Here is a 27,680-nt window from a genome sequence, read left to right as displayed (position 1 = left end):
ACCGCTGCCGCTATCCGACCACCGCCGCCGCCATTGTCGCCGGTTGGAGTCGTCGATAGGACAGAAAGGTGCGCCCAACACCGGTGATTACAAAACCGGAAGTCGCTCCGTGAACGGAGCTCCATGCACCTCCATGCGCCGCCACGCACCGCCACCATCGCCGGCGCGTGTAGCCCACGCGCCCACCTTTGGCGAGACCCACTCGCCGCCGCCGCCGCCACAAACAGGGTCGCCGAAGCCCCCTGAGTCCATTCCTAGGGTCGGTGACGACTCGTTTGGGCTGTATTTGAGCAGATCTGACTTTTATGATTTGCTCCCCTTTCCCAGCGAGACCTACTCGCCGCCGCCGCCACAGACAGGGTCGCCGGAGCCTCCTGATTCTGTTCCTTGGGTTGGTGACGACCCGTTTGGCCTTTATTTGAGTAGATCTGAGTTTGAAGTTTTTGCCTCTTTTTTCTTGGGTACGGGATGTCTGAAGAAAAAAGTAATCCTTTGGGGGTACCCAATGACTTACCAAATATAGGAAGTACCTCGTGGTTGGATGGTCATAATTACTTACAATGGAACCAATTTATTTCAAGGATTCTCAAGGGTCGTTCAAAACTTGATCACATACATGGAGGAGGACCAGCACCAAACGACAAACATTTTTCAATTTGGGACAAGGAAGATTCATTAATTATGACTTGGATGTGGCAATCCATGACTCCCGAGATAAGGAAAAATTATATGTTTCATTCTTCTGCAAAAGAAATATGAGATGATTTACAGAGTACTTTTTCTTTAAAAAAGGATCTTGCTGCTACCTATGATATCAAGAACAAGATATTTAATACAAAACAGGGCTTTCTTTCCGTATCAGAATATCACGGGATCCTGAATGGTCTTTGGATGGAACTTGATCAGATCTAAACAATAAAGATGTGTAAAACAAATGTTGCCGCTCTTGCTGAATTCATTGAAGGGGAAAAAATCTTTAAATTTCTCCAGGGCCTTAATCATGAGTACGACCCAATCCGGGTTCAAATTTTTGGGATAGAAAAATTACCACCCCTGTCAGAAGTCTTTTTTATGGTAAGAGGAGAAGAAACTCGGAGATCTGTCATGCTTCATGGAGGGATCTCCAACACAGGCTCTGCCATGACAATTAGAAAGGGAGTCCACAAGGGAACAAATGCTGGGGGAAAAACGTTTGAAAGAGGTACTCATGGGGACTATTGTTCATACTGTAAAAGATCTGGACATACCAAGGAAATATGCTTCAAACTCCATGGAAGAAAGAATGTTCTCGAGCGCATGGGAAACAACAAAGGGCCTACTTAAAAATGGGTAAATCATACTACCTCAGAACAGGAAGCCACCAATCTATCTAGTCCGTCCCAGTCTAATCCACCACCCCCACCACCACCAGATCTTGATATGAAAGCTTATAAGGAGAAACTCGAGCGCTTGGAAGCAATGATTGAATCAATGAGTAAGCCCTTTGGATCATGTACTCTGTCCATAAAAGGTAAGATTTGTCTCAATACTATTGGTCATGTGTCTTAAGGTATTTGGATCCTTGATTCGGGTGCAACTAATCATATGACACCTTTTAGTGGGAATTTCGACTCATATAGCAAGAGCAATAAAGAACAACTTATTACAGTTGCAAATGGACAGGGTATACCTGTATGCAACTCTAGGAATATTCTTGGACTCATCTATTATATTGAAGAATGTTTTACATGTTCCTCAATTAGCTAATAGTCTTATATCTGTGCAAAAATTCATAAAGGATTTAAATTGTTCAGTAATATTTTTTCCAACTTATTGTGTTTTTCAGGATCTTGTCACGGGGAAGACGATTTTAACTGCTAAGGAGCAAAGTGGGTTGTATTTTTTAGAGTTTAATGACCAAAGCAACACACAAATCATGAGTCAACAAGCTACGTCTGAGACGTGGGCAAAATCTCAAATATGGTTACATCATCAAAGGCTTGGGCATCCATCATTTAGTCTTATCAAGTCCCTGTTTTCCCATTTGTTTACCAAGGAGTTTGTTGAGTCTTTTAATTGTGATATTTGTCAATTATCAAAACACCATCGTGCATCTTATCCTATTAGTAATAAAAAGAGTATTTCTCCATTTGATTTAATTCACTATGATGTTTGGGGTCTTGTCATAGATTCTATTTCCAGAGCCAAATGGTTTGTTACCTTTATTGACGATTGTACTCGTGTCACGTGGACATACCTTATGAAAAATAAATCTGAAGTTTTTCAAATTTTTGTTAATTTTTTCCGTCTTGTCCAAACTCAATTTGGAAAAAATATAAAAAAAAAATTAGGTCTGATAATGGTACTGAATATGTGAATCATTAATTTCTCAATTTTTTGTCTCATAATGGTATTGTTCATGAACTAACCTGTGTTAACACCCCTCAACAAAATGGGGTTGCTGAAAGAAAGAATCGTCATCTTCTTGAGGTAACTAGAGCTCTTCTTTTTCAAATGTCTGTTCCCAAAAATTACTGGGGAGAAGCTGTGTTAACTGCCACATATCTCATCAATAGATTACCCACTCGTATCTTAAATGGCATTAGTCTTATAGAGTCTCTATTATCTTTTGTTCCTTCTTTTTCCCTCACAACGAGTCTACCTAGTCGAGTCTTTGGATGTGTTGTTTTTGTTCACTCTCATCCTCCTAACCGTGGTAAATTAGATCCCAGAGCCCTTAAATGTGTCTTTATTGGGTATCCTTCTAATAAAAAAGGGTACAAATGTTATCATCCTCAAATTCATCGCGTCTTTATCACCATGGATGTCACCTTTCATGAAACAAAATCCTTTTATGTCAGTCCACCACTTCAGGGGGAGAAAGCACTTGAAGTGGATGAACTCTCCTTCTTGTCATTACCATGTTTGTCTTTGCAGGATGCCCAAGACCTGAGCAATGAAGCTACCATAGTCCACAGTGAGGACGAAGAGGAAGACAAATTTTTTGGCAAAAAATATGCAAAAAGAGAACAACCCACTTCGACTCTAGAGCAAGAAAAATTGTCTGATCCAGAGGTGAGAATCCCTGAAGATATCAATGAGAAGGAGGTAAGTATTACTGAGGATTTACCCATTGCATTGAGAAAGGGAAGAAGATCATGTGCTAAATATCCTATTTCTAAGTATGTTTGCACTAACAATATCTTTGATAAGCACAAAAGTTTTATTGCTGCCATTGATGCCACAGAAATTCCTACCTCAATCCAGGAGGCCATAAAACTTGAACATTGGAATCAAGCCATGAAAGAAGAGATGAATGTTTTAGAAAGAAATTCAACTTGGGAGATTGTTGATAAGCCAAGAGACAAGAAGGCAGTAGGGTGTAGATGGATATTCACAGTGAAACATAAGGCAGATGGGACAATAGAAAGATATAAAGCTAGATTGGTGGCAAAAGGATATACCCANACATATGGGATTGATTATGAGGAGACATTTGCCCNAGTGGCAAAGATGAATACAGTTCGAGTTATTCTCGCTTTGGCTGTCCATTTTGGATGGGACTTACACCAGTTGGATGTGAAGAATGCCTTTCTTCATGGAGATCTAGATGAGGAAGTGTACATGGAGATTCCCCCAGGTTTTGAAGTGAAAAATGAAAGAAACAATGTCTCCTAAAGAAAGCATTGTATTGTCTTAAGCAATCCCCTAGAGCATGGTTTGGAAGATTTACAAAAGCAATGGTTTCCTTGGGATACAGACAAAGCCAAGGAGATCATACTCTATTCATAAAGCACTCTTCTGCAGGTAAACTCACTCTATTGTTTGTCTATGTGGATGATATGATTATTGTAGGAGATGATGAAACAGAAAAATTGACATTAAAAGAAAAATTGGCAGCTCAATTTGAAATGAAAGACCTAGGAAAACTCAAATATTTTCTTGGAATAGGGGTTGCCTACTCCAAGAATGGAATTTTCATCTCCCAAAGGAAATATGTACTTGATCTCCTCAAAGAAATAGGAAAGTTGGGATGTAGAACCTCAATTTTTCCTATAGAACAGAATCATAGAATTGGAAGTGAAGAAAGTGCTCCTGTAGAGAAGGCCCAATATCAGAGATTGGTGGGAAAATTGATTTATCTATCACACACAAGACCAGACATTGCTTATGCAGTTAGTGTAGTGAGCCAATTTATGCATGATCCAAGAGAGAGCCATATGCAAGCAGTTGACAAAATTCTCCAATACTTGAAGTCAAGTCCAGGAAAAGGGCTATTATTCAAAAGGGAAGACACATTGAATATGAAGATATATACTGATGTTGACTATGCAGGTTCTATTACGGATAGAAAATCTATTTCTTGGTATTGTGTATTTCTTGGAAATAGTTTGGTAACATGGAGAAGCAAAAAGCAAGATAGAGTATCCCGTTCTAGTGTAGAAGCTGAATTTCAAGCCCTTGCTCAAGGAATGTGTGAAGGACTCTGGATGAAAATCATCTTGGATGATGTTAAAGTTAAAGCGGAGCACCCGGTGCAATTACACTGTGACAATAAGTCTGCTATGAGCATAGCCCATAATCCAGTACAACATGACAGAACCAAACACATTAAAATTGACAGATATTTCATCAAAGATAATCTTGACAAATGCTTTGTGATTACAACTCATGTTCCTACAGAACTTCAAATAGCATATATCTTCACAAAAGGACTTTCTCCGGGTAGATTTCAAGATCTTGTAAGCAAGTTGGGAATGATTGATATTCATTTACCAACTTAAGGAGGAATATTGTAATATGAAATAATATCTGTAGAATCTTCCTAATTATAGGAAATTGATACACAATATTTTATTTTATTTTATTTTTTCCTAAGTTTCCTAATTTCCCTATTTCCCTTTTTAGGAGAACTAGATTATTACAAATAGAAAGTTTGAGAATGTATTTTTCATGATTGAAAATAATAATAAGTCTCATTTTCAACTAAAAATATTTCTTTCTGCGTAATCTGTAATACAATCAATACTTTAATTATGCAAGAACCTGGTAAGAAAAAAATTGCTTGTAAAAACTATATCGTACACTGAATTTTACAAAATTTAATCGAGGATAAACTCTTCATTCCTCTGCCCTTCTACTTTATGTCGTCTCTTCACTCCTTTGGCCTTCTACTCATAACTTTCCGCTTGTTAACATCAAGGTATTTCTTGCGTAAACGAATGGCTTTTGGTGTAACCTTCAGGAACAAAATTAAACGTACGAGAAATGCAACAGTGAGAACAATTAACAAATGTTATTGATGTCAAATGAATATCACCACAAACGTTAAAACTTTAAAGAACAAAAAAGTAACATCTTTTACGACAATAAACTGCATGCAGATATTTACCTCAATAAGCTCATCGGAAGCTACATAACCTATAGCTTCTTCAAGTGTCATCTGCAACCACACCACATCAGATGTAAGTACACAAGGTACAACCATTACAATATAGCTGCCTTTCCGCTAACTACTTTTCAATTACATACTAAATACAGCCTAAAAGTGATGATGCCAAGTCTGAAACATAAATGCATGGTGGAATCCAAGAAGCCAAAAGGACATGGTTAATTGAATATTGATAGTCACAATTCGATATCAGACTTCAAAATTATTCTATGTTTCATAAGCTTTCGTATTTGAAAACTGTGACAAAAAGTTAAGAAAATATTTTTCGGTTATGAAGATTATCTAAAGAAATTATTGTATATGATCTCTGACAACCAACAAACAACAAAAAATTTCATGGTTCAGGCGAGGTAAAGATTTATTTGAATTTTGTTCTTCCAGTGGGATACTTAAAAATATCAGGGCATGTGAACTCCTAACTAGATCTAATCAAATGATCAGTCCTAAAATTAATTGTTGGATAATATGCATGAATGAATAGAAATCATGAACCCTACTAGGTTATGTAGTTATTAGTATTAGAATTCTCATTGTCTAAAAATAAGCAAGTCGTAACAGCATAATTTTGCCAGACAAAATACATACCAGGCGAGGGGGAGTTAGCCTAACGGTGTCATCTTTGTTAGCAGTACGGATATTGTTAAGTTTTTTTGCGTTTGCTGGATTCACCTGAAATATCAGTATTTGTTAGCGAGTCACCAACTTTGATATAGAACTAGCATTCAGGCTAAGAATACTTCTTACATCAAGATCTGTATCCCGTGAATGCTCTCCAACAATCATTCCATCATACGTCTGGAAACCAAGTCAGTAAATATTGTAGCCAGCATAGCTTATATATGCAATAAAAGAAAAAGAAAAAAGCTAGATGCACATTGTTATTATGTTGTTAAATTTACAGCCTCAAATGCAAGGTCAAAGTATTTAACCACAATTTAACATAAAATACTCAATTTTTGGGAAGAAAAATCATAGCTAGATTGATAGAAAAATATATATTTTACTTGGAAATCATCTTTTAAATTTATCTTTAGCAGTCCCAAACTCCCTAGATGAAATAATAAGAATAAAAAGATTTCTAACTACATGGTCTCGAGCAGTTAATGCAATGCATTGACTATTCTGATAAATGGTAACTAAGTATAGGCAAGAAAAACACATGTGCAAAATGATTGCTATCAGAAAGTCATCTTGGATCATAATGAAATTAAAAAATAAAAAATCATCTTGAATATGTGTACAGCAAACACATCATTAACCCATAGTTGGCAAAACATTATGCGAAGAGGTAACAAAGACTATTTTATTTTTTTGAGAGGAACTAGGAAGATTAAAAAATTGAAAACTATAATGGAGACACTAGCCCCACATTTACAAATATAAGAACTAACGTTACATATAAATTATAAATTATATTTCATGAAAAACATGCCAAATTCTAACCTCCATTCCAGGATTTACAAAAAGAGTGCCTCGAGCTTCTAAGGTCAGCAATGCATAAGCTGTGATAGCACCAAAACCCACGGACACCTGTTCAATTAAGTAAACAAAGCTTAATGATTCAAAACACGATGCATATCGTGTAGTAGTAATTAAATGTAGTTTAGTTATTGTTAAGTCCTTTAAGGATGGGCAGCCAAACATACCAGTACTCCTTTCCTGACATTGCCAAGAGGGCCTCGAAATTGTTCATATGCTGCAACATTACAATAACATGCATATTATGATAAAATAAAATAATTAAAGAAGACTTCTGATACCAAACTAAGCCGGTTGCAAGAAGGGGGGTCAAACAAAGTGTGGAGAGTTAGTAGAATAAGACAGTAAGCATAAGCTCTGTTGACACTTAATAAGCAAAACCTCATGGGAGCAATTAAATAACATGATTTGCAAAAACATAAAGCAAACAAATTGAAAACTCACAGCATTACATGCCAGTTCAAAGAAAAAGATATTAATTTATGCAGAGAATTTATACCATAGAAAGCACGATGCATGAATCCAGTTCCACGTGTGTCACTGCTGAACACACTCCTGTACCCAACCAGACCCCTGAACAAACAAATTCAAGAAGTTATGGAAGTTCTTACATGCTTCATAAGATTTGACTTCACTAGAACCATCATACCAAAGCAGTTAGGGAATAACAAATTGATAGGGATAAGAAAAGGTGGCTAGTGTATGAGAGGAGGAATAAGCGTAACTGAATATAACAAACTAACTGTCTAGGACAGTTAGAGGTGAGCGTGGGAGATTGTATAAATAGAGGCTGGGTAGAAGGGACGGGGGTTGTTGATTTGTTTAGTTGTTAACGGGTACATACCTGTTGAAGAGGGTTATGCCTCTGTGTTCTATCTGTACAGACATTCTTTTGTGAATAACATTCAGTTTTCCCATTCTTTCTGTGTTTCTTGGAGTGAAAGTGAGAGTTGCAATTAGGTTCCCAATTCAGGAACCTAACATTTGGTCCGACCTGCCGGATCCCCAATCGGAGTGTTTCGCACGTACTGATGGAGGGAAGAATGGTGGTAGTCAAAGGGCACTTAGAGGCGGTCGAAGTGGCAATCGCCGAGACGAAAGCTGATACGGGGTCGTTGCGTCAGGAGACGGCGGCGATACGCCAGGACGTCCAAGCAATCTTGAAGGCGCTTGGGGAACGTAATCACAATAACCACGGGACGCGACAAAGGGAGAATCAGTCGTCGGTAAACGATAATGGGGGTGGTCCTAACGGCGGAGGAGGAAGAGGTGGAGAAGGTAACCAAGGAGGTTTGAGCCAATGGAGGAAGCGAGTCAAATTACCAGCCTTTGAGGGGGGCGAACCTTGGGTATGGATAGGCCGAACGGAGAAATTTTTCGAGGTCCAAAAGGTGGCGAAGGAGGAGAAGTTGGAATTGGCCTTTATCAGCATGGATGGCTACGCCGAAAGTTGGTTCCGATTCTGGCGAGAGAAAACCAAGAACCTTTCTTGGGATGGGTTGAAGAGGGCTCAAGGTATCCGATTTGGGGGAGGAACGCGAGGAACGGTGTACGAGAGGCTCTCAACCATACGACAGGCGGGGCCGGTGGAGGAGTACATACGCAACTTTGAAGTTCTGGTGGGGCAAACGACCTAGATACCCAAGGAGCAGATCATGGGGTATTTTCTGTCCAGCTTAAGGGAAGAGGTGGGCGATCATGTCCGGCCACATGACCCACCAGATTTGATGACCGCCATGCGGGTGACGAGAGATGTGGAGAAACTGTGTGCGAAGACGGGAGGAGGATGGGTGTCCAAGAATCAAAGTTCTTGGGGAAGAGCATCGAGGTCGGTGATGAAAGTTGAGGCGAACCGCGACATGACGGTGCGAGGAGGATCAGCGGAAAGTGTCGGGTCGGTGAAGAAAGGGGCGACTATCAGAGGAAATAACATGCGAGCCAAGGGCGGAGGAAGTGAACGAGGGGTCCGCAATCTCCCCTACTCAGAGTATCTTAAACGACGGGAAGAGGGGAAATGTTTCACGTGCGGGGGACCTTTCAGGCCGGGTCATCGTTGCCCGGAGAGGGGGTTAAGGATGTTGATTTTGGCAGAAGAGGAGAAAGAGTCAGAAAACGAGGGGGAAGAAGAGTTGAACGTCGCTATTATGGAGCTATCGGCCCTTTCGGCCGGCGGTCTCACGTCGCCTAGAACGATGAAGCTACGAGGACGAATGGGTCATCGGGAAGTGTTGGTTTTGATTGACAGTGGCGCTAGCCACAACTTTGTCAGTCGCCGGCTGATGATGGAGACTCAACCGTATCTGGTAAGTTTGGGGGACGGTCAAAGGAAGAGAATCAGCGGCTGCTGTGAACAGGTAGCACTTGAGATGGGTGAGGCTAAAGTCGTTGAACGTTTCTACCTTTTTGAGCTTGGAGGGGTGGAGGTCATTTTGGGGGTAGAGTGGCTAGAAAAACTTGGGGAAGTGACGGTGGACTGGAGGGAGCTAACAATGAAGTACCGACAAGGAGATAAGAGGATAACACTTAAAGGGGATCCCACTTTAGAACGAAGGGTGGTGGGCCCCCAAGCTTTACAAAAAATAGACGAGGTGGCAGTGTGGTTATTGGTCTGGAAGTTGAGCTCATGTGAGACCCATACGAGCGGCCCAAAGTGCTCGGGCATGACCGAACGGCAAAGGCAACAGAGGTGCTCGGCCATGACCGAACAACAGATGTGCTCGGGCTTGACTGAACGGCAAAAGCAATAGATGGAGATTTTACTAGAACAGCATGGCATGGTGTTCACGGAGCTTGTGGGGTTGCCACCTAGCAGGGAGACGGTGCATCAGATACCCCTTAAAGAAGGAATAGATCCGATCAATGTCAGGCCGTATCGGTACCCACAGGTAATGAAAGATGAAATCGAGCAGCAAGTTTCGGAGATGCTCCGAGCGGGGGTGGTCCGTCCGAGCCATAGCCCGTATTCGAGCCCAGTAATTTTAGTCAAGAAAAAAGATGGCAGCTGGCATTTTTGTATAGACTACAGAGCCCTAAATCGAGCGACGGTGCCGGATAAGTTCCCCATACCAGTGATAGAGGAGCTGCTGGATGGGTTAGGGAGGGCTTCCTACTTTTCTAAGGTGGATTTGAAGGCTGGGTACCACCAAATCCGAATGGCCGAGAAGGACATTGAGAAGACTGCGTTCCGCACACACCAAGGACATTACGAGTTCGTTGTGATGCCTTTCGGGCTCACCAACGCGCCGGCAACTTTCCAGAGCACTATGAACCATCTCTTCAAGCCCTATCTGCGGAAGTTTGTGCTCGTATTCTTCGACGATATACTGGTTTACAGTCGAACCTGGGATGAGCACTTGAAGCAGGTCGGGAAAGTTTTGTCAACACTGAGGCGGGACCCGTGGGTGGCCAATCGGAGGAAGTGTGAGTTCGGGCAAACCCAAGTCAAATACTTGGGACACATTATCTCGCACAAAGGCGTGGAGATGGACGACGAAAAGGTAAAGGCGGTGGTGGATTGGGAACGGCCAAAATCAGTGAAGGGTTTGAGGGGATTTCTGGGTTTGTCGGGGTTTGTCGGGGTATTATCGGAGGTTCATTAGGGACTATGGCAAAATTGCCAGACCCCTAACGGAATTATTGAAAAAGGGGGGATTTGCCAGGAATGAGAAAGCAGAGGAGGCATGGCAAACTCTGAAGACAACCGTCACGACAGCCCCAGTGTTGTCCTTACCCAATTTTCAACAACCCTTTCACATTGAGTGTGACGCGTCGGGCAAGGGAGTTGGCGCAGTATTGATGCAGGGGAAGAAACCGATAGCCTTTTTCAACAAGGCATTATCAGAAGGAACTCTCAGCAAATCATTTACGAAAAAGAGTTGATGGCTCTGGTGTTAACGATCCAGCACTGGCGTCCTTATCTTCTGGGATAGAGATTCATAGTACACACGGACCAAAGGAGCCTTCGGTATTTCTTGGAGCAGCGAATCACGACGCAGAACCAACAAAATTGATAACTAAATTGCTGGGATACGATTTTGAAATTGTGTATAAGACGGGGACGACCAACCGAGTTGCAGATGCGTTGTCCCGAAGAGATGAGGGTGAGAACGACGAAGATAAGGAGTTGTCGATGATAGCCAGGCCCTACTGGCAAGATTTTGAAGAAGTCACGAAGGAGGTAGCGAAGGACGAGAAACTACGAAAGGTGATGGAAGAGATTGAAGTGGACCCAAATTCCCACCCAGCGTACACGATGGAACACGGAAGATTGCACTACAAGGGGAGGTTAGTGTTGTCGGCACAGTCTTCGTGGTTACCTAGATTAATGGCAGAGTTTCACCAAACGCAAACAAGGGTCCATTCGGGAGTTTACCGGACGTACAGGAGGATAGCTCAGTCCTTATTTTGGATGGGAATGAAGAAGGACATCACAGAGTTTGTGGCTAAATGTCTTGTGTGCCAACAACACAAGTATTTAGCATCATCACCGCAAGGATTATTACAGCCCTTGCTAGTTCCAAACGCAGTATGGGAAGAGCTTAGCATGGATTTCGTGGTGCGGTTGCCTAAGTCCCAGGGGTACGACGCTATCTTGGTGGTGGTGCATCGGTTGAGCAAGTATGCCCATTTCATACCGCTCAAGCATCCTTATTCGGCAAGGACAGTGGCTGAGATTTTCCTAAGAGAAGTAGTACGATTGCATGGGATTCCAAAATCCATCGTGATAGACAGGGACCCATTGTTCTTAAGAATGTTTTGGAATGAATTGTTCAAGAGCCAAGGGACGCAGTTGAAAATGAGCACCGCGTATCACCCTGAGACGGACGGGCAGACGGAGGTGGTGAACCGTGTGTTAGAGGGTTATCTCAGGTGTTTCTGTTCAGAGCAGCCTAAAGGGTGGATGACTGTGCTATCGTGGGCGGAGTTTTGGTATAACACGAGCTACCAACGGGCAATCCGGTGTACCCCTTTTGAGGCTGTTTACGGGCGAGCACCTCCCTCTTTGCATAGATTCATTCCTGATGAATCTCTAGTGGAGGCTGTGAATCAAGAACTTCAAACCCGAGATGAAGCTTTGAAACAATTGAGGTTCCATCTTGAACGACCGCAAGATCTTATGGTGCGACAAGCTAATAAAAAGAGGAGGGTTGTGAACGTAGAAGTAGGGGACTGGGTGTATTTGAAGATACGACCCCATAGGCAATCCTCGATGCCTACCAGACTCCACCCAAAGTTGTCAGCCAGATACTTTGGGCCGTTTCGGGTGATTCAAAAGGTGGGGGAAGCAGCTTGTAAGCTGCAGCTGCCAGAGACAGCTCGAGTCCATCCTTTGTTTCATGTTTCACAGGTAAAGAAGGCGATAGGAGAACACCGGGTGGAGAGGGAGCTGCCGCCGGACCTACAGGCAGAGGGGCCTTCGTTTTGGCCTGTGAATATTTTGGGAAGGAGGCAGAGGTCCGAAGAAGAAAGAAGTGTACTGCAGCTGCTAGTCGAATGGCAACAAGGAGGACCAGAAGGGGCCACCTGGGAAGATGAAATAACCATCCAGGAGTAGTACCCCGATTTCAACCTTGGGGACAAGGTTGATGATCAAGGGGAGGGTATTGATAGGGATAAGAAAAGGTGGCTAGTGTATGAGAGGAGGAATAAGCGTAACTAAATATAACAAACTAACTGTCTAGGACAGTTAGAGGTGAGCGTGGGAGATTGTATAAATAGAGGTTGGGTAGAAGGGACGGGGGTTGTTGATTTGTTTAGTTGTTAACAGGTACATACCTATTGAAGAGGGTTATGCCTCTGTGTTCTATCTGTACAGACATTCTTCTGTGAATAACATTCAGTTTTCCCATTCTTTCTGTGTTTCTTGGAGTGAAAGTGAGAGTTGCAATTAGGTTCCCAATTCAGGAACCTAACACAAATTCAAGTTATGAAAGTTCTTGCATGCTTCATAAGATCTGACATCACTAGAACCACCATACCAAAGCAGTTATATATCCATTGATGACAAACGTCCACGAACAGAATTTCAGAAATTACTCAAGTTACAGCCACAATAGGGAAGCAACCAGAAATCTGGACTATTAATTAGTGAGATATGCCTTCTGGATTCAACGATGATACCAGAAGCTATTTATGACAGATAATAATTATAGAAAAATTAAACGTGTGTTTAACTGATGCCCAATAATTGAAAAGATTCATTCCATTTTATCTCTTTCCTGGTCCTCCAAGAGAAAGATTACTTTGGAAAGCCACCAGGATCACAAGTGGTTATCATCTCCCCCGACATGGCAAAGGAAAGGATAATAAGAAAGAAACGAGACCTGAGAATGCAATTTCTTCAAAACAATGCAACGATAGTATTTCCATTAAATACAAATATATTTTACCTATGACGATATGATAGGTTTGATACAGTTTACAAAAGAAGGAAAAAAGGTAGTTAGTACAGTTGTAATTACATAACTGTAGTAGACTATTATAAATATTCTTATTAGGAGGTGAACAGGGAATTCTTTTGAGGCTTTTGGCAGACAAGGGGAACTAGGAGAGTTAGGATCCTTTCGAAAGACCTTTGTATTCTGCTATCCTCTGTTGTTGTGTTCCTACCACATTGGTAGGATAGTTCTGTTCCTAATAAAACATTCAGGAATCTGTCTTGGTATTTTCTGTAATTCTGGGTGTTCTATCACTATACAATTAGAAAATTAGTAGCATTTAAGTGCTGGGTGAAAAACAGATCAAAACGATAACTTCAAGAGAGAAAGATAACTCAGCTAACCTTGATGGACAAGTCAAAGACAATCTAGTTCGACCAACAGTTCCAGGGACAGGACCCATGTCAGTAACCTCAGCTCGTCTATGAGATAAGGCCTTCATTACCAAGCCAACATGCTCATCATTTACCTGGTATAGATCCATTAAGTTTTTACAACATAGAAGCCCAAACTCTTGGAAAACCATACTATGAATGGCAAGTTGAATTATTACCTCAATTGTAACTTCTTCTACGGGCTCAAGCTTTTGACCACTTTCAGTTTTATACCTAACAAATCCATAGAAAAAGTTCACTAAACCAGCATACAAAAACATAAAAAGATACACGAGCAATGTATCACTTCACATCCAGAACCATTAAACCAACAAAAAGTACCAAAAACATGGCTAGGTCAAATATTTTAAATAGGTAGACCTTTTACAAGATCTATTAGATGAGAAGAAAAATCCATACAGTGTGATGGCATGGAAAACAAAAATAAAAGATCAGCCTTCACAACTATGCTAAAAGACGCAAGTTCCATGCTTCTTGGAAGTTATTCATGAACTTCATTATTTGCTGATAGAAATTAGAATCTTGCTGTTTCAGGAATCATATTAGCATTGTTATGTGGCAGGGACATGTACATTACCTAGAATAGCAGGTATAATACACAGGGACTATTAGCGTTTTGTATCACATCATATTGTCACATTACTACTATATCTCTAATATCCTTTTGTATCTTTTTCAATAATTTCGGTTAGATTCGAAACCATTCCTCAGGCCTCAATTATTTCAAAGATGGTATTATTAGACTTCTATAACTAAGCACTTAAGTATTTGATTCTTTCAAATATACAGTAAATACAAGGCTTCCAGCATTTACTCAATATTTAAATAGCATGCAAAACCCTTATTGAGTGCTAGACAAGCAAGACCACATCGTGCCAAAGCTGATAATAAGACGAATAATTTGGAGCTTGTTCAGTCCTTGGAAACTCACATGACTTTAGGTGGAGAGACAGATAACTCAAATCCTTCACGTCTCATGTTCTCAATCAAAATACCTGTTAAAAAAGATGCCATAAACAGCTGTGTAAGCACAGCAAATCATGGAGTTTTTGTATGAATACAACCGAGGATCATACAATTTAAAAGAAACAGGAACAAACCTAGCTGTAGCTCTCCTCTTCCCTGAACTTCAAACGATTCTGATAAGCCAGGAAGCACATTAATGGCAAGGTTGGTTTCAGCTTCAGCCATTAGTCGATCACCAATTTTCCCCCCAGTCAACTACGAAACAAGTTCATTATTAACCTATACTCACTAAAGTAACCAACAAGTACAAACATATCATAATTTTTATGGAAAAGCTAGAAAATACTGCTTTAATTCAAAGAAAACAAAGGGTAGGTGTGAGTTGGGAAGTTGGGATTTGTGAAGCATACCCAGAGCTTTTTACACAAGCAACAGATGGAAGAAAACGAAAGTAAAAGGAAGACAAACACCAAAAACCACTTACATGAGTGCCATCACGACCAGCCAATGGGGAGTCATTCACACCGAAAGTCATAGAAATTGTTGGAGGGTCCAATTCAACTGTTGGCAAAGCAGACATAATCTGGGATAAGAAAACATTTACTCAAATTACGAATTACATGCTAGAAAAGTTCATGAAATACAAAACACTTAGTTGGTATTAAATTGAATATAAATTTAATAAAATATAACCCAGTAAAAAAATGCCCATTTTGTTAGGAAACTTATTGAAAAAAAAAAAGTATTACTTGAACAAACAGTAAATGCCCAGTTACATATTAAAGTACATTTGTGATTAAACTTTAAATTGTCATACTGAGATTAAGTTAGCTGAGAATATATTTTATAAAAATTAACCAAATACAAATAATTTTTATAAAGATATAAATAAATTTATCTATTCATTATCTTACAACTATTTAAAATAAAAAACTGCATTGGAAACATCAATGTCCATAAAAAATAAGGAGCCAAACCATATTTATATACTGAAAAATACCTCCACAGTTGCCACTGTATGGCCTATTGATGGACTGGACAGGCCAGCAATTGATATTATATCACCAGCTCCAGCACAATCAGTTAGAACCATGTTTATACCCTTCTTTTTCATCAGTTTCAGCACCTAAAAAATGAATAATCGTATAGAACTAGAGCTTCCAGTAGAAGGTCAAGATATCTTAATCTAATATAAGCTATTAATTTTTAGCAAAAAAAAAAAGAAACTACACTTCAGTTCAAGCTATTTGTAAATAATTAGTACTTTCAGGAATTTCTTAGTTGTTATGATTCCTCTACATTTTGAATATAACTATATGACTTTTAATTGCCAAGAGCGTAGAATAAATCTACATAACAAAAGAACATGAGTACCAGTAGAGTAACACACATTTACATTTATTTGACACAAATTACAAAGGTAAAATGGTCCAAAAAAAGTGAACTTTTGTATTTTTTTAAAAAAGAAGAGAGTAAAAGGCAAGAATGGTAGTGTCAAATGAATGTAAAAAATGTGTGTCAATGCATTATTTTTCAAAGAACATAAATATATACCTACATGTTTAAAAATCATAGATTATGTTCCAAAAAGAGTTGATTAAGAACATGAATGATATTTAGGCATGAAAATTACTGGCCTTTCCAAAGACACTAACTGTAAAATATTGATGTCAATGATGGATTTACTGTTGACTTGCCTGCTAGGCATAAAATTCAATGTGAATATATGTTTGGATGGAAATATTAGACATATATAATACAAAGGTTACTTGCTTATTACGTACTTTATTCTAGACCAGTAAAAAGTACGCATGTATAAAATATTTGGCAATAAAAGACACCCTACTAAGAATAAATGAAAACATTCTTCCTAAACAATAAATATTGTTGGAATTCAAAAGTGCACTATGTCAGATATTCTCATGACAGATAACACAGACAAACGTTTAAAATGTATGCAATAATACCACCACCTAGTTCTACAGAATACACCAATAGAATGTGAAAAATAAGAGTAATTACTGGTTTACTTCACAAATTACACATTATTTGAAGATTACCAACCATAATATTATTACTACCAGTCTATCCATCTATAATAGCAATTCCAAGCTTCTGGACCCACAAACCTTTCCATCTTCAATCTTTTCAGCACCAGAATCTTTATTCCGTAGCCCATGAACCCGGTCACCAACACGAACAACCCCAGATGATATGCGTCCAGTCAAAATTCGCCCAAGATAGAAATCAGGTTCCATCATTGAAACCTGAAAAGCACTATTAAGCCTGCTATTTCACTGATCCCAAGTATACATACGAAAAGTACAAGAAACAATAATTCAAAGAGGATACAAGAGAAACAGATTTCTAAAGCTATTATACTTTTAACCTATGGGCTCCTACAAGGCTAAAATTAACTGTAACTTGTATTATTTGTATAAAGTAGATTATATGAGTGATGAACAAGGACCCTTTGTAATGTCCACAATAGTCTGTGATCCACCGACATGCTCATGAATCCAGCGTATCCATATTGAAGACATCTAGCACAGATATGCCTAAAACACTTATATGCGGCGTGAATAACAAAAAAAAGATATGCAAATATCAGGCACAGAAATGCATAACAGCTTTAAATCAGAATAAATAGTCACAGATTTGAAGGATTAATTTTCTAATTTCTTTTAGATTGAGAGCATATAATAGAGTGGGCAGATACGCATAATAGAAATTGACAAACTAAGTTTCCTATCAGGCACAGATACGACAACAACTTTGAAGGATAAAATTACACACGTGAAATGTCACTTTCAATTTTCCATTAAAAATTACAGCAATGAAAATTATTTGATGTCGTGCAGCCATGAAAACAATTTGAAGGGGATAAAAAACTATTTGAAGCGGACAGAAAACTATTTGAAGCGGTGCTTATGTTCAATATTTTTATTCTTGTCAGTGTTTACAGGGAGTGCTTGACACAGTATATTTTGTCTCTTTTTTGTCTTCCTAAAGTTTTTTTCTTTCCTTTATAGACTGCTTTTTTCATTCTTTCCTATTATTTATTTATTTTAAACAGAGGCCGTAATATGATAGACACCAACTGGTATGAGAATAAGGACTGAATTTTATTCAATTGAACTGATATGGAATTACATATTACTAAGGAACTAAATAAAATTGATTGAGTGCAAAGGTTCCCTTCCAAGATGTCGAGAGCTTGGTTTTTCCCTTCCCGAAACCCACTTCAGAAAAAACCACTGATAAACTGTCCCCCAATACCCCTGTCCTCCTATTTTTTTATTATGCTTAGAGGCAGTTACACTTGTCCCTACCAATAACTGCTAAAATAATTAATAACTGTTAAAACAATTCAGTCATGTTAAAAAGTCTAAATCCTGACTCTCCCTTGATAATATTTACTTGGCCTAACAATGCACCCCGTCCCCACCAAACAAGAGCCACCTTGTCCTCAAGGTGAGAAGAAATATGCTTCATGATGGTTTCTACTGGTTCCCATGTGGCATCACATTTTGGCAGGTCAGTCCATTGAATAAGAACTTCGCAGTCCTGTGACCAGTGTTACGCACTGCTTTCACTCATTCATTCATTAAAAGAAATAAGTTGAATCCCAAAAGAGTTAAAGACTTGGTTTATGTGTGTAAGAAAGTGGGTTTAAAGCTAACTCAACCCCACAAAACTGGCTTGTAAGGTGAGGTTTGCACCTCACTTATATATTATAATTTGGCCTTATCTCTAGTCGATGTGGGACTTTCAACACACCCCCTTCACGCCGAGGTATAGACATCTCGTGCGTGATAGTAGAAATTGGGAGGTCCAATACCGGTCCGACAATGGGTGGAAACAGAAATACCCACTTAGAACTCGCTATGATAGGCTATAACCATGGCTCTGATAGCAGTGATATGATCGGTGGCGCCTGAGTCAAGGACCCAAGATCTGAGAGAGTGAGTCAGACCAACAAAAGGAGTACTTGTGCGTGTAACAGAAGCAGATGCAGTGGAACTAGAGTGCTGACGGTCCTCATAACATCTGAGAAATTCCTGAAAGAGTGCAGGGTTGTCTATGGTATTTGATGAAGTAGGATGGTCTGCAGACGGTGATCGGGGAGGTGGATCAGAATTAGCCATTGCTATAGGTCGAGGAGGACGTCCATGAAGTACAAAACATCTATCAATTTTGTGGCCTAGCTTGCCATAGTGGTCACATTTTGGACATCCTTTACGTGGCTGGCAAGACTGACTCCGATCATCACATTGGGCAGCCATGGAGAGGGAGAAACCCTAAAAATCCAAAGTGCTCCGATTGACACAACGACCACAGATCCAGAAAGAGGGTGAGGAGGCGATCACAACGGTGCTGGTCGGCGGCAGAACGCTCCGGCGACGCGCCGGCACGCGCGGTGGGAAGCGGCGGATTTGCGACTTTTGTGGCAGCGCGTGGGTGCTCCGATCGCCGCGATCTTTGGACCACGGTGGGTTGCCCGACCGAGACGATTCGGATGGGGTGGTCGCCGGTCGATTCTGGAACTCCGGCGGCGGTGACGGTGGCGACGGCGGCGATGGGTACCGGAGACTGTGGAGCTAGCTAGAACAAAACCTAAGCTCTGATACCATGTTAGAAAGTGGGTTTAAACCTAACTCAACCCCACAAAACCATCTTGTAAGGTGAGGTTTGCACCTCACTTATATATTATAATTTAGCCTTATCTCTAGTCGATGTGGGACTTCCAACAATGTGCATAGTAATTAGTAGCTTTTGGCTAGGAAAAATGTATATGACCAAGAGAGCACTAAAATGTGGGACATTAGTGGAGATGCATGGGATAACTTTGATGATGATGACAACCTTTGAGTGGCAACATTCTCTCTTGATGAACCAATTATGGAAGTTGTCCCATTTACAAAAAGGAAAGATATCAATACTATTCTTATTACTAGGTAGTAGGCAATTAGTAACAATTTACAATTTCTATTTTATGTTTACCAATGTCCAATTTGGATAATATTTAGTAATGATTTTCAAGTTTAGCATTACTTTTAAAAAGAATACAATAGCATTTATTTTATTTGGTGAATAATATAAATGCACAAATACATAATCCAAACATGGTCAAATACATTTCTCAAGATGAGACAAATCAACGTATCAAAGATGTGTTGTATCCGATACTAGTATAGCATCCATGCATCATAGGCAATGGTAATTAGAATTGAGTCATCAGAATCCTCATTAAAAATTGCACTTGATAAAAGAAATAAGTGTGTTGGAAACAAAAGGAAAGAAATAATGCATCAACAAGACAACTTCCCCAAAGAGCAACTCCTTAGGGAGAGAGAAAAATAAAAAAACAAACTTATCAAAATTCTAAATGCTAACCAACATTTGGAAAGGCGCATCAGTGTTTGCATTTGGTGGTGGGACATGTGTTACAACTGCATCAAGCAACTGTGACATATTTTTGGTCTCTGCAGGAGGATCCTTGGTAAACGTGGTGGACGCCCATCCTTCTTTAGCAGAAGCATAAAGAACAGGAAAGTCTAGTTGTTCCTCTATACACACAAGTACAATAATAATAAAATCCCAGGGAACAAAGTTTAGACTGCATAACATTCAAGTATAAACAAGTATAATTATAAGATATTTCCACTTTTTTACCTGTAGCACCCAGGTTGGCAAATAGATCAAACACCAGGCTCTCAACTTCATTACATGTCTCTTCAGTAACTGTATAAAAAAAAACTTAAAACTACAAGAGCTATGTCACAATTTATAGCTACCAAAGTACCCAATAGATACAGATAAGAAATATATAACCATCAACATAAATTTTATCAGCTTAACTGCATTTTAGGTCTACATATCATCTTCGTTTCTTGAATTTGAGCACCCCGATTTTTTCCTGAATTTGATCCCCTTATTAAAATCACATCCAATACTTTACACAAATGCTAATGTATATCAGAACTCTAATGAATGCCAAAAACTCCATTAAATATCAGATGTCAAGTTAATAAAGGACCAAACTAAACAATTCAAATAGTGGGAGATCAAAATTGCACAATAAAAAAAAAAAAAAAAAAGTGGGGGACTAAATTCAAGAAATTGATAGCAAGGGGTCCAATTGGGCTATTAAACCAATTCTGTTTCAAGTAACAGCTGAGAATCATGTGATGACTACCTGAAGGACGGTCTACTTTGTTTAAAAGAAGAACAGGTCGCAACCCATACTTCAAGGCCTTTGCCAAAACAAACTTCGTTTGTGCAAGTGGACCTTCACCAGCATCAACAACTAAAATTGCTCCCTCCACCATCCCAACAACACGCTCAACCTACACATCAACCAAACATAAAAATAAGATAAGCAACCAGATTGCACAATAACAGCATATAGGCCACCAATTAACAACTGTTCAATACTTTCAAATTCATATTTGCAGAAAACTTAAAACAAAAGGGCATCTTCAGTAACAATGACAAGCTTTGTTCAAATCATCACCTCTTTATAATAGTTTTGAATTAAAAGAAGCACTTTCCATTTTTGCAATCAAACATGATGAATTTCACTATAAACATTCAATAAGATAAAACTAACACGTACATTTTTTATTTTGAAGAAGCAGATACAATAAAACCTTCACAAGTTAGTATATGCATAAGTTAATTTTAATTTATAGAACAAACTTTATTTTGGACATGTGTGGACAAGCTTCTTCATAAACACTTTTAAGAGAGGGAGAGATATATGAAATAAGTTTTTCCATAAGCTAAAGTTAGCTTATACACAAGTTAATAACAATTTAGAACTTAAAGAAGCTATATGAAACAGTTGCTACAAAATTAGCTTCTAGCTTATGGAAATGGTGGTTTATCTTTTCCTTCTTATTTTTCTCTCTCCACTGTAAGTGCTTACAGAGAAACTGTTCCAAACAGCCTATTTCTTTTTATTTTCTTCTCTTAGAAGATTTATGAAAAAAAAAAAAAATCCATCAAAAAACATGATCTTAGGAACTACACGTAGTTCCAGATTAATTGGGAGAATGTTCCGTTGAAAACCTCACCTCTCCACCAAAATCAGCGTGCCCGGGAGTATCAACCATGTTCAGCTCGTTCTCCTTCCACGTAACAGACGTAACCTGAAAAATCAACCACGCGCCGTTAGTGTTCTCTGATCCATATCTATCTATCCGATTCGATGGAAAACGTGGTCGAGGCGCTGGATAATTGAAATTAGGAGGCGGACCTTAGAGGCAATGGTGATGCCGCGCTCGCGCTCCAGCGAGATGGAGTCCATGGCGCGCTCGTGGGGGATGTCGGCGCCGCACTGGCGGAGGAGGCGGTCCATAAGCGTTGTCTTGCCGTGGTCTACATGGGCGATCACGGCCACGTTGCGGAGGCGGCTGGGGTCGATGGAGGAGGCGCTGGTTGTGGCGGCGGGGTCGACGGCGGGAGCGGCAGCGAAGGCGCGTGACAAGAAGCGCGAGTGCGATAAAGGAGGGGAAGAAGGGGTGAAGGATTTTCTGGTAGAAGACCAGAGAGAACGAAGAATGGGACCCACCATAGTTTTGATCTGAGTTACAACGATGCAGAAAACACGATGGAAGTACCACAAGTTTAATTATTTTTTATTATTTAATAATAACTTACTAACAAAACACTTATGCTCCATTTATTATATTTTTAAAATTTAAAATAAACATGAACTATTAATTAAAATATATCAAAGAATATTTTTAAGAAAAAGTATTTTAATAATTTTATCCATTTCAACATGATAAAAAGATATGAATATTGAAGAAAAGATTAATCACTTATATTTAAGAGTAACATTGAAAATAAATAAATAAATATATATATATATATATAAATTATATTTATATTACTTTTCATCATAATTTTCATTTATGTAAAAATATATCTTTTTCATTAATTTCTTCTACCTTATTTCGTTTAAAAACAAATAAAACGTGTGTTTTTATAATATTTAAGTTACTTTTTCAAAATTAAATTACTTAATAGTATCTCATTTTGACACATTGCCATTAAGGAAATCATATGGAATTGATTCCATGCGGTAAAACTCATTCTCCAATGTATTGGTTTTTAGAATCTATATTGATTTTAACATCCAAAATTGATTCCTTCATTTTGGGAGTTTTACCCAATATATTTTCTTTTTTAATAAAAATTAAGGATAGTATTATACAAAGTCACTTCTCACCTACAAATCTCATCATTCTAAAGAAGAGGGGTGAGAGAGTAATCTTACAAATTTGTTTTCTCATTCACTCTTGTTTATGTATATAATTGAGTAGGACTTAGAGACACATTTTTCTATTGCCCGCTTCATGAGAGATACATGTTAAAAGCACTTCAACTCTCAAGTTAAATTTTAATCAACGAGCTTAATTGTAAATTAAGTACTGAAACTCAATAAAACTTGCTTACATTTGCGGTTTAACTTTCTATTTATAAGTATTTTATGGATCCTAAATTGTCATTGGCTCATTAAAACGGACTTACCTTTAAATTCGGTTTGTTACCAATAAATAGCTTCTGACAATTAGTTATCAATTTCTTTAATCATTTTCTTACTAATTTATTAATTGTTTCTCTATCCAAACCATTGGCCCAGTAATTATAACTTAAGCGCTGGCCCAATTATGGTATAACATCAATAACTTAAGGGCGTTGATCCCTCCACCTCCCCATTTCCATCCTCTACCTCCCCATTTTTTTTAACTTTTCTTTAATTACAAAAATAATCTTTCTTGTTTTTTTTACTTGTCTAACCCTGTTTAACTAAGTACCCTAACTTTTTACTTTCTACTTCAGTCAAACTTTCACAAACTTTCGAAGACTTTCATAGCAGCCCCACCTCCCCTTCTCGGATTCTCACCCCCCACGCTCCAAGTTTCATTTTCTAAAACTTTCCAACTCTCCCAGTCATCTCTTCTTGTGCTTTTAGCTTTTGGTGTGTGCGGCGGTGCGGCGGATGTGTGCGGCGGTGCGGCGCGGTGGTTGTTGCTTCGTTTCGTTTCTGCCTCTTGGTCTACAGAGGTTAGTTTCTTTCGTTGCGCATGATATAAGGTTGTGTTGATTTCTGCTTCGTTTGTAAATGTATGTAATATAGGGTTTAAGATTGTGTTGATTTATGCTCTGTGTGCGTGCGAGTTTTCTGTTGCTTCGTTTCGTTTCTTGCTTTGTTGTTCTTGTTGAGGTTTTTGTGTGCGTAGGAGGAAGAAGACGTCCAGGCCTTAACGGATGTCGCACATCCGTCGACGGATATCGACATCCGTTTCAGGGCCAAACGAATGTCGACATCCATATAGGGCCTGATTTTTTATTTTTAAGTTTTTAGTTTATTTTATAAGTAATTAATTTTTAACTTTTTATTTTCAAATAATTTTGTTACGTAATTATTTTGTTTTAATTTTTATTTTATTTTATTAGTTTATTGTATTTTTAATTAATTTATAGAGTATTTAAATTTAGTGTTATTTTATAATATGTTATTTAATTATATCTAAATTAAAATTATTTTAGTTAATAAAATAATTATTATTAAATTATTGAAAAAATATGATTAATTTAATGAAATAATTATTAATTTAATTAAAAATATTTTTGTCAGAAATGGTAAGAACATGAGGTGCATCTTTTAGTTCTCGAGGACAGAGTTCTCGAAGACAGAGTGCTCGAGGACAGAGTGCTCGAGGACAGAGTTCTCGAGGAGAGAGTTCTCGAGGAGAGAGTTCTGCACAGGATTTAGCTAGGAGACGACCTACAGCTTCGGCTCGGAGAGGGTGGGCAGCTCCTATTCAGGATGACCTTATCGTTGAGGATCGAGCGTTTGAGGAGGAGGCATATCAGGCCTACGAGGTCCTGTTCAGGAGGAAGCATTTGAGGCCTCTGATGACGATTATGAGGAGCAGGAACATGATGTTCCTGACATACAGGAGGAGGATGTCGGTGGATTTTCTGGAGGTCCACGTGATGCTTCTTTGTTGACGCACTATGTTCAGTATGTTGCTTATGGTATTTCACAGGGTCGGGTGAGTGCATAACTTAAATTTTAATTATTAATTTCTTTTTGAATATAATTTGTTAAATATTGTTGTGAAGGATCGAGGGGAGATGCTGAAATTGATCTCCCATGGTAAAAAAGTTAATAAGTTAGGACCGTGCGTTGAGGGAATTCAACACATTGTGTTGAATTCCTCTTTGATGCCTCACACACAGATCTGCTACGATTACGTTGATAAGGGCTTATTGCTCGGTTTCATAGAGAGATGGCACTTTGAGACGAGTAGTTTCCATCTCCCTGTAGGGGAGATGACGATCACTCTTGACGATGTCTCCACTTTACTTCATCTCCCGTGTTAGGACAGTTATGTGATTTGGAGGAGTTGGAGTTTGAGGAGGCTCGTACAACCCTCGTAGACCTGCTCGGCGTTGATGGTGGCACAGTTGGTGCTGAGATGGAGGATGCACATGGTACGAAAGTCAGACTCAGCTAGTTGAGAGACATATATGTTCAGAGGTGTTAGTCGCAGGATTGGGACTATGCTGCCAGAGCATATCTGTTGCATCTAGTAGGATGCACCATTTTTGCAAATAAAAGTACTAGTTCTATATATCTTACCTACTATTATTTAGAGACGTACACGCGTGTGGCAGATATGCTTGGGGCGTTGCTGCACTTGCCCATTTATACGAGCAGCTTGGGGATGCCAGTCTGGCTTCCACGAAGCAGATGGCTGGATATCTGACTCTTTTTCAGGTACAAACATAAACCTTGCACATTTATTTGATTTATTTATCTCCATGTTCAAAGATAGAAAATATTTAATTGAATAATTGTATTTTTAGAGTTGGATATACGAGCATTTCTCTAGCATGGGAAGGAGGCGGTTGGTGTCTTCTTATGATGACACCACACCACGTGCGACTAGGTGGCAGAGCCTTTGGCAGAGTTCGACTCTTGCAGAGATTCGATCGCAGTTGGATAGCCTGACATACAGTAGAGTTGTATGGCATCCATATGAGGGACATCAGGGCATTCATCCATTATTCGGAGTCTGTATGTATTCTGGATGGATTCGGATTGGTGACACCCTTTTCCCGTCATTTGCCTGAGCGTGTGATGAGACAGTTTGGGTTTTACCTGGAGATTCCACGTCCACCCACTGTCGTTGCAGATGCAGATGTAGTCACTATTGATTTTGCGTGGTTGCACTTAACAGATCACGTTATTACGAATGTGAGACAGGCATCAATACCATTCTGAATGTGTCGATGAATACATGGAACATTTAAACTAAAATGAAACAAGTGCCAAAATATTGTTATCCTCCTTTAATTGATATTTTCTCAAATATATCAATGATTATGGTAATTTATATATGTAATAGAAGCAAGGCCAAAAAAATTCTAACTTCTCTTTCCCAATGTGGCATGCAAGCTCCTCAGCCACAGCTTGACCAGGTGAATCCCCATCAGTGGCAAGTATAACCCGGGTTGCCTATCAATATAAATATTGACTAAACAAATAAAGTTTATGGAAATGATATATTTCAGCAAATTCAGAAAAAAAAAAATCTAACAAACCTTCTTTAGTTCATCTTTAGAGTTCCACAGATACTGATACTAAAATAATTACTTAATGTTAAAAAAATGATTATCAACATACCTTGAGATGAATAGTAAGACGAGTTCCTCTTGGAATCAGCTTCTCAGGATTTGTTTCCTCAGTTATGTTATATGAGCTAACATTTGCCTCTCCTTCCCAAGCTTCTTCCAGAGAGAAGACGCAGCGGAAATATGACAAAAACTCGAAGAAGAACAGAAACAGAGGATTAAACTTGATAGAAACCCTAGAATAAGAAGGAAACTTATTCTGGACTGATTGATCGGTGTAAATCAAAGTTGAACCAGTGGAAAAGGTTTCTAATGGTGAAAACAAGGTTTTAATCGGTGGAATCGAAGGAAAATGGTAGAAAGGAGAAGAAACCCCAACGGAGGGTTTAGATCTATCAATGATTCGGTGGAAAATGAAGGATAGAGGAAATGGAGATGATTGTGAAGAAGACTTACCATGATGATGAACGGCGTGCGACGAGGAGATCTCTCTCGGGAAAGAAGACGTCAGGAAACCGAAATGAAGAGAAATGAGAGGGAGGCTCTCTGATGTGAGAAATGAAAGTGCGAGTAAGAGGAAATGAAACGAGACCTCCAAGATGGCTGATTTTTAAAAATTTAAAGTGGAAGAGATATTATATCTGACTTTTAAAACTCCAATATAATACATTAATAATAGATTTTGAACTTATTTACAAGTTTGACACCGCATTTTATATTATAACTGATTTTTAAAATTACGTTATAGTATGTCTTAAACTTATTTACAAATTTACCACTGTGTTTCATATTATAACTGATTTACGAAACTACGTTATAATAAACCTCTATTATAACGGATAATTTTTGTATGTTATAATATAGATCGTTATAGAAAGCTATTTTTCCATTAGTGCTAATTGATAGGATTTTGTCACTCACTCTTTATTTTCTACCGGGAGGACATATAACACAGAAGGTAATAAAAATGAAATGGAGTTAATTGCTAGCTTTTGGTGTTCATTTGATAGTTTTGAAACCTGTTGTGGTCTTGTATGTAGTGTGTAGTATATCTGTGTCTTAATATTACAATTTACAAAGGAAAAGAGGTGGCTTTCGCTGATTAGTTAAACTACCTGTATACATCTATATGTAATCAACAATTCATTGTTCATGACTTTTAATATCGAGGGTAGTGAAGATTATTATCTTGTCACTGATTAATACCAAATTTTGGTTTTTGTTGCCAAAATGAACTTATAATCCACCCAATTTCTGTAGCACTGATGGGAACATATATGTTGAATTTGTTGGATACAGCGTGGTAGCTTAATG

The 27,680-nt window shown here is 38.9% G+C and overlaps 2 protein-coding genes across 5 annotated transcripts; one reads left to right on the top strand and one right to left on the bottom strand.

The window, feature by feature from the left end:
* Positions 1–133: 133 nt before the first annotated feature.
* Positions 134–1,860, top strand: LOC106780613 (formin-like protein 20). The gene is made up of 4 exons (XM_014668908.1): positions 134–391; positions 991–1,201; positions 1,349–1,510; positions 1,826–1,860. The coding sequence occupies exons 1-4, from the start codon at positions 134–136 to the stop codon at positions 1,858–1,860; spliced, it is 666 nt and encodes a 221-aa protein (XP_014524394.1).
* Positions 1,861–4,943: 3,083 nt separating this feature from the next.
* Positions 4,944–22,314, bottom strand: LOC106780634 (GTP-binding protein TypA/BipA homolog). Of its 4 annotated transcripts, XM_022777046.1 has the most exons (20): positions 21,970–22,313; positions 21,788–21,862; positions 20,908–21,058; positions 20,385–20,453; positions 20,110–20,278; positions 17,179–17,251; positions 16,838–16,975; positions 15,709–15,834; positions 15,193–15,291; positions 14,843–14,963; positions 14,674–14,737; positions 13,901–13,955; positions 13,692–13,816; positions 7,410–7,483; positions 7,078–7,127; positions 6,875–6,961; positions 6,176–6,226; positions 6,017–6,100; positions 5,372–5,422; positions 4,944–5,218 (listed from the first exon to the last, which is right to left on the bottom strand). In XM_022777046.1, the coding sequence occupies exons 1-20, from the start codon at positions 22,285–22,287 to the stop codon at positions 5,135–5,137; spliced, it is 2,064 nt and encodes a 687-aa protein (XP_022632767.1). In that variant the 5' UTR covers positions 22,288–22,313; the 3' UTR covers positions 4,944–5,134. The 4 variants fall into 4 exon arrangements, 3 of the variants coding, with proteins under 3 accessions (XP_022632767.1, XP_014524414.1, XP_022632768.1); XM_014668928.2 differs by lacking the exon at positions 17,179–17,251 and having other exon boundaries at positions 20,106–20,278; positions 21,970–22,287; XR_002666606.1 differs by lacking the exons at positions 4,944–5,218; positions 5,372–5,422; positions 6,017–6,100; positions 6,176–6,226; positions 6,875–6,961 and adding an exon at positions 12,686–12,873 and having other exon boundaries at positions 7,076–7,127; positions 21,970–22,314.
* Positions 22,315–27,680: the final 5,366 nt, after the last annotated feature.

The sequence above is a fragment of the Vigna radiata genome, unplaced genomic scaffold (genome assembly GCF_000741045.1).
Source record: "Vigna radiata var. radiata cultivar VC1973A unplaced genomic scaffold, Vradiata_ver6 scaffold_149, whole genome shotgun sequence".
Lineage (NCBI taxonomy): Eukaryota > Viridiplantae > Streptophyta > Magnoliopsida > Fabales > Fabaceae > Vigna > Vigna radiata.
The sequence above is the reverse complement of the archived record's forward strand: the minus strand, read 5'-3'. Positions and strand labels throughout refer to the sequence as shown.

Excerpts from the sequence above, each read along its gene's own strand:
- LOC106780634 (XM_022777046.1), bottom strand. The coding sequence starts at position 22,287 with ATGGTGGGTCCCATTCTTCGTTCTCTCTGGTCTTCTACCAGAAAATCC. Across the intron at positions 20,279-20,384 it reads TGCCAACCTGGGTGCTACAG|AGGAACAACTAGACTTTCCT; the intron begins GTAAAAAAGTGG and ends TTGTGTGTATAG. Across the intron at positions 5,423-6,016 it reads GGCTAACTCCCCCTCGCCTG|ATGACACTTGAAGAAGCTAT; the intron begins GTATGTATTTTG and ends GTGTGGTTGCAG.
- LOC106780613 (XM_014668908.1), top strand. The coding sequence starts at position 134 with ATGCGCCGCCACGCACCGCCACCATCGCCGGCGCGTGTAGCCCACGCG. Across the intron at positions 392-990 it reads CTCCTGATTCTGTTCCTTGG|GGCCTTAATCATGAGTACGA; the intron begins GTTGGTGACGAC and ends AAATTTCTCCAG. Across the intron at positions 1,202-1,348 it reads GGGAAAAACGTTTGAAAGAG|AACAGGAAGCCACCAATCTA; the intron begins GTACTCATGGGG and ends ATACTACCTCAG.